Source organism: Cyrtonyx montezumae, unplaced genomic scaffold, assembly GCF_038088225.1.
Source record: "Cyrtonyx montezumae isolate F1298 unplaced genomic scaffold, pur_monq_1.0 scaffold_16, whole genome shotgun sequence".
In the NCBI taxonomy this organism is placed as follows: Eukaryota; Metazoa; Chordata; class Aves; order Galliformes; family Odontophoridae; genus Cyrtonyx; species Cyrtonyx montezumae.
Window position 1 is genome coordinate 12,245,970 of NW_027071892.1, and position 17,441 is coordinate 12,263,410.

Genomic DNA, 17,441 nt, shown 5'->3' on the forward strand with positions numbered 1-17,441 from the left:
AAACTGAGAGAAAGAACCAAGGTCAGGCACCTCAGCTCTCCTCATCCATGCACTTCGTGCTGACATCCACCAGGACATGGCCTCCTCTGGGCTGTCTGCAAAGATCACACACAAAAACAGGGATGTACTGACCGACTGGAGTTCAGTACTGGGGCTTCTTGCATAACTTCGTGTTCATTTGTCCAAGCTGCCCAGATGTCCTGGCTGTCTGCAATAAGGTCTTTATGCACAAGCTGTCCACTAGCATCTCCAGTTCCCATAAAACTTTTCAGCTTTGATCTTCTACTGTTTGTTTTTTGGGACCAGGGGCACAGAAGTTCATGCTCCAGACCTTTCCCAAGAGCTCCCCATTTTCCTGCTCATTATTCAGTTGCTTTGCGGCCAACAAGGGAAATGGAAATCATGTTGCCCTCATTGCCTTTCTAGCCTCCACTTCTCTATTTTCTTCCATCTTTCAGTCTGCTTTTTCCTCTCCTTCCATCTACAGGAATTCCTGTAGAGAAGGAGAATGAAAGGTAGAAATAGAAATGGGGGAAAGGAAACCAGAGTTGAAATAAGAAAAATGTATACCTGTAAAACTGAGAAGGTAAAAGAAGGAATAGAAAAATGAAACATTAGTATTATCTTATTATTATTATTATTATTATTATTATATTCTGTTTTGTACCAGTATCAATTGTTTTCAGTATAAACCCAAAGAAAGGAGATGAACTGGGAATACTGAAACATGAAACTTAGCATAAAATAGGGAAACAGAGAAACTGAGCACAAACCCCTCTTGTAAGCTCTTACATGGGTGCTCTCACCTACTGCTTAGGCTCATAATAAAACAACTGCAGAAACTCCGCAGGGAGCAGCACAGCATTTGTGAGGTTCGGCCCAGCCCCTCAGCAGAGTGCTGCTGCAGCTCCGTGGTAGTAAACAAAATTATTTTGTCCTGGTTTTACAACAGCCTCTGAATGATTAGATGAGCAACAACAGTGCTCCAGGGGAAAGAAGGAGGGGTGGGCCTTTCAACAATTAGATGTGAGCTACTGGTAGCAGCTATCACAGATGAATGCATAGAGCTAAGGGTGTATGGCAACTGATTTTTCTGATGAGTTTATTGTATGCCATAATTTCGGTCCCACTTACACACGAAGCGGGCCTATCACGGGAGCTGGGCTTCCAAAGCGTTTGAATTCTCTGTCAAAAACCTTTAGAAGCTCCGAAGCCTGAAGAGGACCTCAAGCAGGGCACAGACAAAGCTGGTGCGGCAGAGTAACGGAGCTAATCAGAAACACCAATTTGGGCACTTCACAGTCACACAGGGCCTGATTTGCAGGCAGTTTAGCATCCGCAGACTCCAGCGGGAGCCCTGAGTGCTCAGCTGTTCCCAAATCAGGTCTACAGACACGGGAGATCTGAGGGTTGATTTGTTCGCATCCGCCGGGTCTGACTGCTTTCCCGTAGGGCAACGACGACATCCAGCGGGGACACTCGTGAATTACAGCAGCGTTTTTACACGTCTCAATCTGCAATCCTAGCAAAGACCCTTCTGCTGCACGTTCCTGTGCCGTTGTCACGACCGAGAGCCCCGAGCTGTTCTCCTGACTCCAGCAACAACACAAAGGAGATGTTCGGTCCCCTCTCTGAGTAAGAAGGGTTTGCTCTCAGTGGAAACGATTGCAACTCTGCGTAGCGCAGCCCGCCCGCTTCCCAGAAGGGATTCCCAGAAGTCACCCCGGAGCGCAAACCCCGCCCCAGCGCGCGCCTTACGTCACGGGGCGTGACGCAAACCGACGTCACGACGCGACGTCACCCCCCGTTCGTTCTAGTCGTGGGCGCTCAGATCCCGCCCCTCAGAAATCACAGCGCCTGTCCTCCCGCCTCCGATTGGTTGCTCCGCGGTTTGCCCCGCCTCCCACCGGGCAGCTCCGCCCCTCCCCGCCCTGTTCTTCCCGGCGCTGCCCGCCCCGCTTTGCCCTGAGCCCCGTCTCTCACTCAACCCCGCCCTTCGTGGCAGCTTGTCCAATGGTAAGCGCGGAGCTTTGAACGACACTGCTGCCACCCAATCAGACGCAGCGTCAGCGGGGCGGGGGCCGAGCGGCCACCTCCCTCCGCCAGGCGGCGGCGGCGGCGGCGCTCCCTGACTGAAGGGGCCGGGGGCTCCGCCGCGCCCCCGCCCCGTCGTGCTTCAGCGGGACCGGAGGCGGTCGCCGCCGACTGAAGCGGGGCTCAGGCGCTCGGGGGCACGCTCCCCGGCCCCGTGGCTATTCGCTCAGCCCGGAGTCGGGCCTCCCCGGGCAGGGCCTGCGGGCCGCGCCCCGCCGCCACCCCTCCCCCCGGCCGGCCGCACCCCGCCGCCTCCCGAGCGAAGGGGAATGGGCGGTCCCGGCCCTTAACTCCCGGCTGCTCCTCCTTCTGCCGGGTCCCAGCGTCTCGGCGGCCTCCGCCCGATGCTGGCGGAGCCGCCCGGGGTCTCGGCGGCGTTGTGAGCGCTCCCGTCGCGCGGCCGCCATGTCCGGCGTGGTGCGCACCCTCAGCCGCTGCCTGCTGCCGGCGGAGGCCACGGGCCGAGAGCAGCCGAGGCGGGAGGGAAAGGAGCGGAGCCGCGATGCGGAGCGGGAGGCGAGGCGGCGGAGCCGGGAGATCGACGCGATGCTGGCCCGGGAGCGGAGGGCCGTGAGGCGCCTCGTCAAAATCCTGCTGCTGGGCGCCGGGGAGAGCGGCAAGTCCACTTTTCTCAAGCAGATGCGGATCATCCACGGCCGAGAGTTCGACCAGAAGGCGCTGCTGGAGTTCCGGGCCACCATCTACGAGAACATCCTTAAGGTGAGCGGGAGGGGGCCCGTGGGATCACCACGGGGGCGGCCGTGCTCGGCGCGCAGGTGCGTGCGGGGCGGGGGCCTTTGTGTGCCCGCCCGGCTCCCTGCGGAGGGCCTCGGTGGGGAAGGGAAGGAAAACAACAAAAAAGGGCTCAAGGAAACTTCCCCGCGAAGTGGAAACGCGGGGAGAGGGCATAGGTGTGGCCTGCGCTCTGGGGAGAAAGAAAACCACGATGCGAACATCCCAAGTGAAGGAGCTAAAGCATTTGGAGAAGTGAGGTTTCTGCGCCTCGATTAGATAAGAAAGGGGTCCCCATGCGTGTTGTGGTTGTGAATAGTTGTCGTGTGGTTCATTGTTAGAAGTGGGGGATGGATGTGGTTGAAGTTGAGGTGTCAGCAAGCACGGCTCTGAGAGTGCAACAGCTTCATTCTGATATCTTTCTGAGCAAGTTTTGTTTGGTGCTTGGGCAGGTTCTGTGCTGGTGTGTTCCTTTAGTGGCCAGAGAATACGAAGGCTGCGGGTAGAGCCTACAAGTAGAGCCCTTGTTCTGCTATAAAGGGAAGTCAACCTTGACTAATTTCTGGGAACTGGCTTTGATGCCCTGTGCAGGTAGAAGTTCTCATATTTTGGAAAAGTGTGAAAGATGCATAAAACAGCTTGAACAGAAAACCTCTTGGCTGATTTTCTTTATTTTTTTTGGTCAGTTTGGGGAAGCACTAACACTGCGTGTTACGTGAGCATGTACACATATTACAGGATGTTTGGTGTTTGAGTTCAGAAGCTTTTTCTTTCATTGCAGTTAGATGAGGATAAAGGTTGTTGCAAGTACTTAGCTCCACACCTACAGATGAGGAGGCTCATCCTGCAGGGCGTCGTGCTTGTTTTGGTGCTGTCAGGGGCTCACGTGGAAGAGACGTATGAAAACAGGAAAAACCTTCATGGCACTCTTTCTCTAAGTTGTATGAGCAATACTGTTTTGAGTAAAACGTTGCAATATTTTATATATACAGAATATATGGGGTGTTCCACAGTAGTGTTTGGAGTGCTTAGAAGCATTCCCATCTTCTAGCAGAGGAAGCTGTGTTTCACACTCAGAACACTTGTCTGCTTTATGGCTTTGGGCACGTTTACAGAACTTGGAGTAGAATCCTGGTCCTCAAGGCAGCAGTTGGTGTTCTGATTTCATGACCAGCACTTACAGCACTTGATGGAACGTCATCAGCTGAGTGAGTTTTTAAGCCTCCTAATCATCAAAGTGAGGTTTGGAAGTATTTTTAAAGGGAGTTAATATGGTTTAATGGAGCACCCTTTGGGCCTTGCAGATCGTGGTTTGGGAGTGTTAGGCTGGGCTACCCTTGTAGCTATGTGTTCAGCAGCTGTTGAACTCTTCCTTATTTTGTTTCTCTGGATGGTAGAGGTGGCTCTTGAGTAAGAACACGTTTTATTCTTCACCTGTGCTTTTGGGGAATAGCTGTTATGGGAAGAGCATGCAGAAGGGAAAAGAGCGTCCAAGTGGAAGCAGTCTTCTAATGGGAAGGCCTGAAGCTGGAGAAGGTAGTGGGTGTTCTGTTTCTCTTTTACCAAACTGGAGGAGATGTGATAACACAGTGAAACTTTGCCATAGTCATCAGGAAGAAGTCATATACCAAATGGGTATGTTGCAGGGCTTTTGAGACAGGTATTTTTGCCAGAGAAATTTAGCTCAGGGCAACTGCATAAAACTTTTTCGTATAGCTTCTTTTTTATTTTTCCTGCAAAAAAAAACATAAAATGGTCCAAGTGAATTAATTTTACTGCTTTGACAATGTAAATTGTCATGTGAATCTGATTGCTGTTCTTTCTATAATGGTGTTTAGACTACGAGTGATTTCCCGTTTCAGGAAGTACAGACCAGAATGCTCATCCATTAACACTAAATGGATTGGAGATCACTGTGTATCCAACTTAAAAGGAAAGATGAATTCTTATAATACAATATCTGGACATAGTGAAATGAAAGTGGTCGTATAGAATAGCATATAAATCTGTTTGACATTGTGGAGTACAGCTGCAGCAGCCGTACCCCGTTTTGCATTCAACTCTCAGCATTGTATAATAATGGTTCTGTTAAGCTTCTGCAGCACTGAGATCTGAGTTAGAAATGCAGTGTAAATCTCTGGGATTAAATGGTCAATTTTCGTTTTCCAACCGTGACTGAACTTCGCTCTGAAGGAGAGAGGATTACTGTTCTCTCAGCAGTACTTGATATTTCTGAAGTGCTTTTTGCAGAGCATTTTGCAGCCTGCACAGCTTCTGGAAACCAAAAGAACTGGTTTGGAGAACAGAGCCTGAAACCTCCCTGAAAATGATGGTGTGAAGTATGAATTGCCATTAGTGTCAGCTGCTTTGTGCTGAGTTGTTAGCTTCTTGCTTTTTCTGATATATTGCTGATGTCGAGTTCTTTCCTTTACCCCGTTCTCTGTTTTCATCCCCTGCTTTGGGAAACCCTAGTTAGAAACAAAATGCTAGAACTAAGTAATCTATGATACAGCATTTACTTTTCTATTTAGTACAGGTGATAGTTCAGGGCCTTGCTAGCTTTTTCTGGCATTTGTGGGCTAGTCTTCAAATACATTAGTTTTGCTTTGGTTTAAGGTAAATAGTCATCGGTTAACTAGGGTTTTGCTTGTTAATCGAGGCTAAGTTTCAAAGTAACTTTTTGGAGTTTTTTGATGATGGAAGTGAAAAGCAGCAGTGTTAGTGCTGAGGTATGAGTACACAGGCTGCATGGCCGAGCACGCCCACCGGGCTGGGGAAGGTAGGGCAGGGGAAGGTAGCTGGGGCTGTGCTGCAGCACGAGCTGAGGCAGCTCCTAGCTGAACAGACACTTGGGAAACCACTGTGTACCCTAGGTTTCAAATGTAAGAAAGTGGCTGGTATTGTCACAGGAGCGCTGTGGCTGTGCTTTCTGGCTGTAGCATGGGGGTGTGAGCTTTCTGTACCCTTCAGAATAGATGGGGTGGCTTTACTACTCTATTCACTTCCTTTGATAACAGCTAAAGAGCTCGAGGAGTTGATGAATCATGGCTCCGATGTTCCTTGTCTAATTTTTTTGTTTGTTTGTTTCCAGTATGAGAATATCATGCTGCTTGAAAAAACCCAGCTTAGCTGCATAAGAAAATAATTAATCCACAAGTACCCGAGCAGTACTTGCAGCAGCATGTCTGAGAGATCCCAATCTGAAGGGGTGGGGGGGAATCGTTGTTTAAAAGCCAGAAGCATAATCTGTTGTTTGTTTGGGTATTTTTTCCTGATTTTTGTTAGTTTCTGTGTTGAAATTGGAGGGCCAGCTCAAAGCTTCACATATGCGTGAGCGTTTTCTTGTTGTCCATGGCCTCAATCTCGATGACTGGCTACTGGACTGAAGATCCCGGAGCTGCAGAGGGGACTGCTCAGGAAATGATGTGTGACTTCACTTGTGCGCCCTGCCTGGGGAAAACAACCCAGGATTCTGAACATGAAAGCTCCCTGAAGGCAGACATTGGGCACTTCTGAATGTAATTGCAGTGTGTGTGTGGGCAAACCTGAGAGTGTAGCTCCTCCACAGCTCGAGTCCGAGGAGCAGGAGGCTGGCAAAATGGGCAGCCTGTACTGAAGTCCATTTTAAGAAGCAGTTTGGACTTCTGCAGCAGCTACTGAAACCTGGACTGTTGCTACTTCATTGTTGCAGGTGTGAGCATTACTGAGTACTGTTACTGAGTTACCATATGTAAACTTTTCTTTTTATTGCTTGAAACTTTTTAGTTTCAGTCGAGAAGGGGCTCTGAGCAGTGGAAAGAATATTGCATTATCCTGCTAATACGTTTCTTCTACCAGCCTGCAAATGCGGGGGCGCTACCTCTTTCCGCTGCGTTAATTCTTATAACTCTTTAAATTGAGTTAACTCCATGTTTCTGTGGGTTTGCATAGAAATGAATTTGGTGGCCCATTAGTAGGGATGCTCATGGCACTGCTTGTTACATAGAGGTGGGAGTCTGGCTGTACTCGAGAAGTTCAATGCAGGACAGTACCCATCTCATTTCCACTGGGAAAAAGCATCTTGTGAAAGAATGCCAAGGAGAATACACTGTAGGAACTGTGGCTAATTAGGAGCTTTTCCATTAAATTTAACATACAAGTGTTAAAGCTCCGTGTTAGGACTGGTATTTAAATCTGATTATCTTTGCTGTGAGCATTTACTGTTTGGTGGTTATTTTAATGAGAAAAATAATATTAACAAAACTATGTTGGAAAAGTAAAACTCAAACTTGGGAATCTTCTTTTTGTTCCATGTCCGTTTGATCAATGAAATATTTAATTTCCACTTTGTGTGCTTTGGATGTCTCAAATCTAAATTCCATCAGCTTTGGTGGTCTCTTCACATTTTAGGGTGTCTCTTGACTGGGCTCAGAGAGCAATCCGTCTTCATCATGGTGGGCAGTGGAGAGAAGTAACGGTCAATAGTAAGGATAAATATTCATTATTGCTCCAGAACAGCACTTACAATGCTCTTGTGATGTAGTCATTAGTCTTGCAGAACACAAGTTGTCCCTGGAGACTGTAGACACATACTTCAGTGTTTTTACAGACAAAACTTCAGTCACTTGTGTGACTACATTTGGGAGCACGTGTTATATTCAGTTGTGTCAGTGTACAGATATTTTTGTAATTCACTTGGAAATGGTATTGGTGAAGAAATTACCAAATTCTGCTGCTATAAATGTTGACAGGACAACTTTAGAGCAAAGGCAAACTAGCACGTGTTATTTTAAGAAGTTCGATTAAAAAATATAGACAAAGAAAAGTGTAGGATTTGTTGGCTGTCGAGTTCTCACGTGAGTTTCCTACACTTATGCAGCTTTCCCTCATGGGGAGGCAAGCACAGCTTGTCCCAGCAGTGAGGATCCCCCCTGCTGGGTGTGCAGTAGTCTGTGTGTGGGACAGTGTGCTGTGTTCTTGCAGAATCCCATGAGGATGCTTCTGGAACCCAGATGTGTCTTCAACCTCACTGAAGATGTGTACTAGAGACTGGTGGGATGGTCCCAGGAAGAAGAGAAACCTGGGGGAGTCATCCTGGAAGTTCTACCTTGGAACTTATTTTAAGCTCCTGTTCTGGTTGTCACCTCAGGTGACATCTCATTGCTTTGCACCTGGTTGCAAGCCGAGCTTACATCAAGAATATGTTTCTTGTGCATTTAGCATCGTTTTGCTGGATTTGGTCAAAGACAAGGGCTCTTCTCAGAACTGCCAGGGAAGCAGGCATTGCTACTTTTAGGTCAGGGATTCAGTGGCTAATCCCAATGTTTCTTAATGTTCATGGCATCTGTGGGCTTAAGAGAAATGACAAAACCATCAGACAGGGGAGGGATGAACCACAGCACAGGAAGCCCCTCTGATGCTGCTTGGCTATTAGACAAACTGCTGTGTAGCATGAAGACCTCTCCTTAGTGGCATTGGGTTCCTTTCTTCTATCTGAGTATAACTTCTAAGGGCATAGATCAAATTAAAACATCATTAATGCCTTTAGGAGAGCGTGCTATGCAAATCTGACGGTCTTGCAATTCACTTTGTTTGGTAGTAGATCTCCTTGGTTCCAGTGTTCTAGTTGGCAATTAAAAAAAAAGTGCATGTGAATATATTTCCAAACCCTGACAACTTTAAAAATAAAGCTTGCATCTGAAAATGTCTTATTTTAGAATGTAAAGAGCTGTTTTCTAAAAATACGCATAGGTTACATTTTATCATCTTTATTTGCCAGTGAGAAGTGCTGCTGAAAAGCCAGCTCCATCTCTGCTGTGCAGTTCTGCTCTCTCACGCTGGCACTCATAAAGCTGCTGCAGATTTTTGGGGCAGCCTTCCTGGCCCTGTGCTGATGCAGCTCCATCACTTTCTGCCACTTCCTTGTGCATGAGGGCAGAGCAGAAATATCAGGCCACGGAAGGGGTTCTCCCCTTGGCTCAGCTCTGTATTGGTCGGTATAAATTGTGATCCTCAGATGTTGTCAGTTTCTTGTCAACAGCAAAGAGGAGGAGCACACACAGTGAGAAAGATGTTTTGATCTCCTGTTGCCTGCAGTGTTAATGCTGGTGTAAAGCCATAGGGAAGGGCAGTGTTACCTATTAGCTGTGGTCTGTAGCCTCACGATCAGGTATTAAGCAGTGGCCTGCATTTCATGTACAACAGCAATTTCTGTGGATGGTTTAGTTGCTGGACATCTGGGGCTTTGGTGTGAGGTTGAACAGTGTATTGACAGTGAGATCTTACAGCATGTGCTGCAGTATCCCATGTGTGGCAGTTACTGAGTTGTCTGTCATTTCATATACAACAGCAGTTCTGTAAAATGATTTGGGGAAAATCTTCTCTATTTGTATACCAACTCTATTTTGCAATTTATCTCTAGACCTTTGGCTGTAGTAATTGCGTTTCGGGGTTGCCTAGCTGTGGGTTTGGGTGTGGGCAAACCTGCCCTCCCTTGTGAACACATCTTGCCCAGACTTATTGCTTGCGCTGTCTGTTCAGTGCTCGGCCACACTGCCTTCACCCAGCTTTGAGCTGGACCACCTCACAAAAGGTGTGGGATTTCTAGGAGAGAGAAGCCTTCAAGCACTGAAACAGGTGAATAATTAAACGGATGACTGCTGTGTTTTAAGTGGTGATAAACAGTGATATAAGATATTTCTAAGTCATTTTGCTTCTTAAGGTGATAGCCTTACTTATAATCCCACAAAACTTGTCTTGCATTTTAAAATTGCTTTATTTTTTTTTTCCAAAGCTCGAGCACTTTCAGAAGGGAAAGAGAAAAAATACATTTCATCTAGTCCTACTGGTAAGCATTTGTGGAAATGCTTTTAAAGTCTTTGTGCTGCTGATGGGCAGCAAACATGCCCAGTGCCTTGACAGCAGTGTTCCAGCAGGCCAGGGCACTAGAGTTCTGTCTCTGACACGAAAAATAGGGTACAAGAGCAGGGCAGTGTGATACTGTGGGCTTCTCCACCAGTCTTTGCTTTCAGAAACTTCTTGAGCCAGGAGCTGCATCTGGAATGTAATCATATAGTCCTTTTGGGGCCTTTCCTCTGTGAAGTTACCTTGGTTGGTCTTTGAATCAGTTTATACTTCTGGCCAGCATCCTCTTTAACTAAGTCTCACTATGGGGCATATAAGAGAAAACCCTTCTTGTAGTTGAACCCGGCTTTGTTACTGTACACAAGTACTTGTGCAGTGAAGGGATAAAAATAAATCTCTTCTTTAAAAAGATTTAATCTCTATAGATTGCTGATGTGTCATGCCTTAGTTCTTTCCGTCAAAGCTGTACATTTCTTTCTATTTAGTGTCTCCTTCTGTGTAAAATACTTCATGAGATCACATCACAATTCTGATGCAGCTTTTTTGGTTCTGACCTATTCCCGTTCATGTTTACATGCATGCCAGGGGTTTATACAGTTACTTGGATGTGTTTAAAAATTGCTTGGAAAGGAATAGGACAGAGAAGTTTCTTATTTTTCCTCTCTAACGTTCTCGTGTGCTGCTGTTTTGCCTCCTCCTAGTGTTTGTCAGCATCCTTATCTGTGGAGCTGAGCTCTTTCCACCTGTGATTACTTGTATCTGCTCTGCAGCACAGAAGCTTTAGCTCAGTTCAGAAATTCACATCAAAAGCTTTTGCCACTTTCTTCTGCATTCCAGTTTTGCAAACATTTCAGCAATTGACAATATTTAGTCTTCTGAATGAAAGACAGAATTGATAGTTTTACCTTTATAGTAGAAATTCAGTAAAAAAGCATCATAGTGTTGGGAAGGCTTACGATGAAATGGGTGCTGTGGTGGGAGTGGTCTGCTGTTGTCAGAACTCTGGAGGTTGCTGATGCCAGAAGACTTGCTGGTTTTTATTTTTACTGATGATATATGACTCCAAATTCAGTTTTGATTCAGTTTTTACACTGTTCTATTTTACAGTGAACTGAATCTAATTAAAGTCCCTAGATTTTCTATCTTCTAAATGAAGTGCTTTCTTCAAGGCATCAGCAGTGTTTGTAAACTTCTGAGCAGTTTTACAGAGAGAAAAGTCTGTGGTTATCTCCTGTGAGGAAAAGATACAGAGATGTTTCCAGAATGAGAAAGCCTTTCCTACGACAGCTTGCACCCCAGATTTTTGAGGCAAGAATTATGCAATGCTTGTGGCAGGACACACAATGTTACTGCTCCCTCTGAAATGAGATAATAGCTGTACATGAGATCTCATTTTGGAGATTTCTGTTTTTCCTCATCTTTCTGACATCAGCCCGTAGCATTTATAGTTAGGGGAAGATGCAGCAATACTAAGTTTAGTTTAACCTTACTGGGGGAGCTTGTTGAGTCACAAATATTTTTAACCACTAAGAGATGGGTGGAAGAGACATTGGCTGTGCTGCTTTTGTCAGGCTTGTACCCGTGATGTATTTCAGCTGTATTCCTTAAAGCTGGGGTGTTTTGCACATTCTGACTGGAGGAACACTGTTTCTGTGGTTATCCATAGGACTCCATTTCTGCTAACCCACGTTCCATTTCTGATCTTCTTAATTCCATGCTTAAAATGGACCTGCTGAGTGTTTCTATACATCTGTGTTCTATTGATGCCCCTGTGTGTCCAATTGTGTACAAGGCTTGGTGGCAGCCCTTCCTCCTGCTGCAGCAGGCACGAGAAGGGCACTGCGTGCTTCCCATGGGTAACCTTGAGGTAGCTGACACACACAGGAGCTGAGAGATCTGTTCCTTCTCTTGCCCGACAGACGTTCAGACCTGCTCTGCCAAGAAGTTGCAGCCAGCAGATAAGTGATTATTCTGGGACCAGAGCAGTTTCTACACCAATGATTAAAATTCTACTCTGTGTTTTTTTCCAAACAAATGGTGGAACTTTCCTTAACAACAGTCTCTAGAGAGCCTGCACATCTCCAGTGGGAGCAGTAAAAGGCAAAGTGACAGTATGGGGGAAGGCATTGAGTCTGAAGTCCAAATACCACTTAATCTTAGCAACAACTAGAAGTTCTTGCCCTTGTTTGCTTGAGATGCTTGTAGGGCACTGCAGTAGCTGTGAGCTGGTGAGGGTTAAATCCATTGGAAGGCTGAGGATGGAAATGCTGGGGCTGAGCCGAGGATGGCTGCAGGGAGCTGGAGCTGCTGAGAGGTCAGAGCTGAGCCCTGTGTGCTGGCAGAGCCTGGTTAACCATTTGTGTCCATAAATACAACTTCTCCCTACACAGAAAAGAACCTGGTGTAGGAACAGCAGTTCTCCTAACCATCCTGGTTATGTCAACGTTTCTGGAAGTAATACATTGTGAAATGCTCAGATGGGGGTGAGGGGAACTGACTTTCACAGGTGACTGTTGTGCAGCTTGCAGAAAAGTCTGTAGTCATGAGATATAGTGTGGGCCTCTCCAGTTCAGAGAACCCTGGGTGTGTTGCTTTTTTCCTTCTGGCTTGCACTTATTGACACCATTCAAATAAAGCAAATCCAAGGACTTCTGCTAATAAAGCAATCCATTCTGTAACTAGGAATAGGAGAGCAGGCTTTTGGTCTTTGCAGCAGAGTCACTGGATGTCTGGGACTTGCACTAGAAGTCCATAAGTATATTCAGTTCTCTTGGTATTGTTAAGGTCTATTCTCCATTTCATAAAAAGAAAGTTACAGTCTCTGGAGAATGAAGTATTAACATTTTTTAGTGACTGCACTTCAGGAGCACTCCTTGGACGGTGACAACTAAGATGCTTTGAGTTGCTGTTCTGTGACACTCAGACTGAGTTGCTCTGCATTTCCCTTTCCAGTCTTCAACTTCCATTGGTAAAGTTACCATTCCTGCTTTGTGGTACTGTTAAAGGGTGGGAGCCACGAAAGGTTCAAGTGTTGAGAAAGCATGCTTGCCACCTTGACTGCTTGAAGTATGCAAAATGAAAATCAGTGTCAGTGATGTGGAGGTTTGTGTGCATAGCTTTGGAGATGACTTTAGTGCCATTGCTTCATTTTACAGTTTATTTTCATAGACTGCTGCACCAAAAGATCAGCACAATAAATGGTTGTTTAATATAACCCATGGATTTTTGCCAGTGAATTAGATGGTGCTAAAGATGCTAAGCCACCTTTAAGATTTATCCATTACTGAAATGATTCTTACTACTGAGAAATATTGTCCATCTGAAACTGGTAAGAACAGGTGTGTTAGATTCAAGGCTGAAGTTTCAAAGTGGTTTAACCTCAATCTGTTTGGCCTTTTGCCATGGATAAGAAACTAAGCTGGTTCCCAGGCGCTTTTTGTATTTGATGTGTGCTTCTATTTTTAATCTGTTGGTAACTGTCTTTGTTCTGCTGCTAATATTTTTTTTTTCCATGTTAAGAAATACGTTGTGACTAGTTTGCTTATCTGAGCAAGCTTACTCTATCTTCTTTCTGGTGGGATGGTTACAATAAACAATGCTCGTGATTCCTTCCTGAGTTCAGTCTCATCAGAGTAGTGTCCAAAAAAATAAAATAACCCTGAAATGCAGGCACCTCTGAGTCGTTGTTCTTTTCCACTTTAGTCACTTCATCACTGACTTTCTTATCTGAATTATCCTTTAGGGCTGCAGGGTTCTGGTTGATGCACGGGACAAACTGGGAATCCCTTGGCAGTACACGGAGAATGAGAAGCACGGAATGTTTTTGATGGCTTTTGAAAACAAAGCTGGAATGCCCATCGAGCCTGCCACATTCCAGCTGTACGTACCTGCACTGTGTGCCCTGTGGAGGGACTCAGGAATCAAGGAAGCCTTCAGCCGTCGGAGCGAGTATCAGCTGGTGAGTACAGCCCTTCTCCTGCTAGGAGCGGAAGAAACTCCCCTGCTGTATAAATATCTCCACACTTGAAAGATTGCTTGCTACGTGCAGGGTTTAGCCACCATGCGAGCTGTTTGTAGTTACGCTGTAAATCTGAACACTCCAGCAGCAGGAACAAGTGGTGATGAGAGCCAAACTTGAAAAACTACATGGCAGTAAGAGGGAGTGGAAAAGTGTGCGACTGGATAAACTGGAAGAGCAAGAGGAACCAAAAAAGGCAGGAATTGGTTGGACTAAAAATATTTTAGCAGCTCAGTAGTTCTGTTCATAGTAGGTCACTGATGAAGGCACACTTAATTTGTAAATTTCCAGTCCTGCCAGCTTGCACTGTATTGATACTGGCAAACTGCATGCAGATCTTTTGAAGTGCATACACCACCCATTCTGGCTGCTGCTGTTTGACTGTTTCCATTCATCCTGACATCTGCAAGTGAAATTTGGATAAGCAGCTGAAAGATTACAGTGAAGTTGAAAAATGTGCAGTCTTCCTTGCTCTCTTGTTCTTAGGTTTCCATGTTCTAGCACCACAATAACTGCACTTCTGACACAGGGGGTTGTGGAGTCTCCTTCTCTGGAGATATTCAAGACCTGCCTGGACACACCTACCTGTGTGACCTGGTGTAGGGAACCTGCTTTGGCAGGGGGGTTGGACTCAATGATCTCTAGAGGTCCTTTCCAACCCCTACGGTTCTGTGATTCTGTAATGGGATACCTGTTTGAGTCTTACTCTGTGTATCTTTGAAACCTGTCTCTGAAGTATCCTGAGAATGGCTAAAGTATAAATAAAATGATGAGGTAAAATCACCATGGGATGGTAATAAAGATGTTGTTTCCGTAGGCTAAAAAACAACTCGCATCTTACTGCCCTGGGAATAGAGGGGGATGTGCACTGGGGAGGAGGGAGGTTGTTTCATAATTCCTAGCATCTGCAGAAACAGACTAGGCCTTTGCTATTCTGCTGTGTTCAAATGCAGAATAAAAAGCTGGTTCATGCCATGGGGGACTTGCATTTAACATGAGACAACTACTAAGAGAATCCAGTATAATGAGCAGTAATTGCATCAGCTGCCTATTAATTTTTTTTCTTTTTTCTTGGAAACGCTGTGATCAAACGAGTTTCGTTTTTGAGGAGAAATTCAGACTAGGATCATGTGGGATGTTCATCCTTATTCTGGTTAGCAATGAAATTGCATCAAACTGGGGCGGGGGGGGAAGTCTAGCTTGTTGAATAAATAGCATTCCAGGATCAGTAGGCCTACCTCTGCATTCTCTGGCTTTGAGAGCATGATTAAACAGGAAATACCAAAAAATAAAAAAGCTCCACAAAAATGAAGCGTAGAGGCTTGCAAGTGGTCATTTAATGTATCCTCATCTTCAGCATCTCAGTGTAATTCTATCATATGTCTCTTTGGATGGCATTCATGTGACCTGCTTACTGTTACTAGGGCAACTGAAACTGCTGCAGCACTGGAGCTGTGAGCTTGTCAAAGCAGAGGGAGAGTGTACCACAAAGCACTGCTGGTAGCTCAGTCCTGCTTCATGCATCCACAGTAGTAAGATCCCAAAATTCCCACGTGTGCTTCCCTTACTTTGCAGGCTGTGTCATTGGATTATAAAACAACTCAATTCTAAATTAAAAAAACACATTTATTAAACGTATTTTTTAATATCATGGATTGTTCTCAAGGGTACAGATGTTAGTTTTAGATTGATCGCTAAACCAACCTGAGATTTTAATAACTTGAACCTGTTTCTTTGCCCTCCTTCTAGACCCAGCAAAGGTCTGGCTGTCCAAGTGCGTGGGGATTAGAAAAGTACAGGTTTTGTTTTATTTATTTCTTTACTTATTACTTTATTTATTATTATTATTATTATAAAGTTTAAAACTGCTTAACTTTTCACAGAAAGCAGATAGTTTATGGAGAACTGCCTTTTATAATTGCATATAGTATGTATAAAACCATACCTTAATTTAGTTTAATCCCTTCCCTGGCAACAGGTTCATGTAAATAAATAAAAACCAGGTTTAGCAAACTCCAAGAAAAAAAAAACTGTTCTGAACTGATGTTAACTAAGGTTGAAGAGAACCTTTGTATCAGTAATGATTTTCTTATTTGACGTAAGCCACTGAATGGAATAGTAATGGAGTATGCTTGGTTTGAAGTGTATTTATTATCCTTATCCTAGTTTTAAAATCTTCTGAAGTTTAGAGCCTTACATTACTGTGGTCTTTTAAACATTGTCCAGAAATGTTCAGAAGTTATGACCTTGCTCAGCACTCATGTTCTCTTCTCCATGACTTTAGAGTCAACTGAACATCACCTCATTTTTATTATTGTTACTACTTTGGCTCCAGCAGTTACTCCTTTAGTCAATACTGTCCTGACTTTGAAGCCAGAGGATTTTACTGATCTGTTTTCCAAATTTATTTCATCAGGAAGTTGTGTAACTTTGCTTTAAAATACAAAATAAGATGTTTTGGTTGGTTAACAGCAGCTGGAAATTGCAGCATACAGGTGTCTTCCAATGGTCTGTAAAGCTGAGTGAAAGGACTGACTCAGCAGCAGGAAACTTGTTGAGAGAAAATGGCTCTGACCATAACCATACAATCTGAAAGCTGCCTCTCTGGGACCACAGAAGCTGCCTCTGGGCATTTGAGTGTTTTCTGCTTCATATTCAATGCCTAGAAGTGCTGGCTGTAAATCCCTGTCTGGATCTTTGAGCCTTTCAGAAATGAGTGGGTGGATTCTACAATGACAGGGTGCTTTTCTGCCTTTTTTCCCCCCTGTATTTCTTAAAGCAGACCAACCAATTTCACTTTCTTTTCACAAACCTCAGCCTGTCATCCCCCCCCCCCTTCAGTCTGTCCCCACCACCCCAAGTTCCTCTGTTCCTTGTATCCAAGCCAGATTGTTCGGGGACAAAAGCTTCACTGTGTTTGCAACATTGTCATGTCTCAGTCCTCCTTTTTTAACTATTAGAATAGGAATTCCTTTGTAATCAGTATGTGATTCTTCTCCCTTGCCCTCATTATCCTACCCCCTTTTCTGTCTGTGTGCTAGAAAGGAATACATTTATCGTGTGTCTGAAAATGTCCCGTAACATTTTGATCTTTTGAGGTTGCCTGTGGTGGCTTGGGCAGCTGAGTGTTAGTTCTTCTTTCCCAGCAGGTGGAGACAAATTCTGAGTGCTTCCTCATAGAAAGGGACTTGGGGTAGTAGGTATGCTTTGGGTGAAAGGGAGGGAACTTCTGTTTGAGCCCATAACAAGTATTTCAGTATTCTTCAGAGATTAGGTGTGCGCTAAAATAAGCTGAAACTTTTTTGAACTTGTAATAATGCAAGTTCCTACAACATCATAAAATGTGGAGACCAAGATCAACGTAAGGCTCTCGCTGTCCGGGTGGTGGTTCTGTGGTTACTTTTGTTTTTTCCTCCCAGCACTCCCGTGGGAGAACGTGGGAAGCAGTTGTCTTTGTTTTGATGTGTCTAGAACCAAGGGTACAAAGGGAAGGAGGTCACTGCTTTTCTGACTGCTGGTGACACGGTGGGTAGAGATGGGCTAAATAGAGCTCCTCATGCAAGGAGGTGATGCTTAAATCATGGTTACAACCAGGTGCGTGTCATGTGCTAGCACTATTACAGAGCTCATATAAAAATGAGCAGACTTGAAAAGCCAATCATCTGGTTTCATTGATATGTTGAAGTAAAATGTCATTGTTTTTATTAGATTGGGGTTTTTAAAGATGTGTACTTTTTCATCTCCATCCTGAATA

General features: G+C 45.0%; 1 protein-coding gene across 1 annotated transcript in view; it reads left to right on the forward strand.

Annotated features, from left to right (window-relative positions):
• Positions 1–2,381: 2,381 nt before the first annotated feature.
• Positions 2,382–17,441, forward strand: part of GNA12 (G protein subunit alpha 12) — a 32,429-nt gene continuing 17,369 nt past the window's right edge. The window contains exons 1-2 of the mRNA XM_065732862.1: positions 2,382–2,814; positions 13,412–13,627. Of these exons, the coding sequence (XP_065588934.1) occupies positions 2,500–2,814; positions 13,412–13,627 (531 nt within the window). The 5' untranslated portion in view covers positions 2,382–2,499. The remainder of the gene's footprint in view (positions 2,815–13,411; positions 13,628–17,441) is intronic.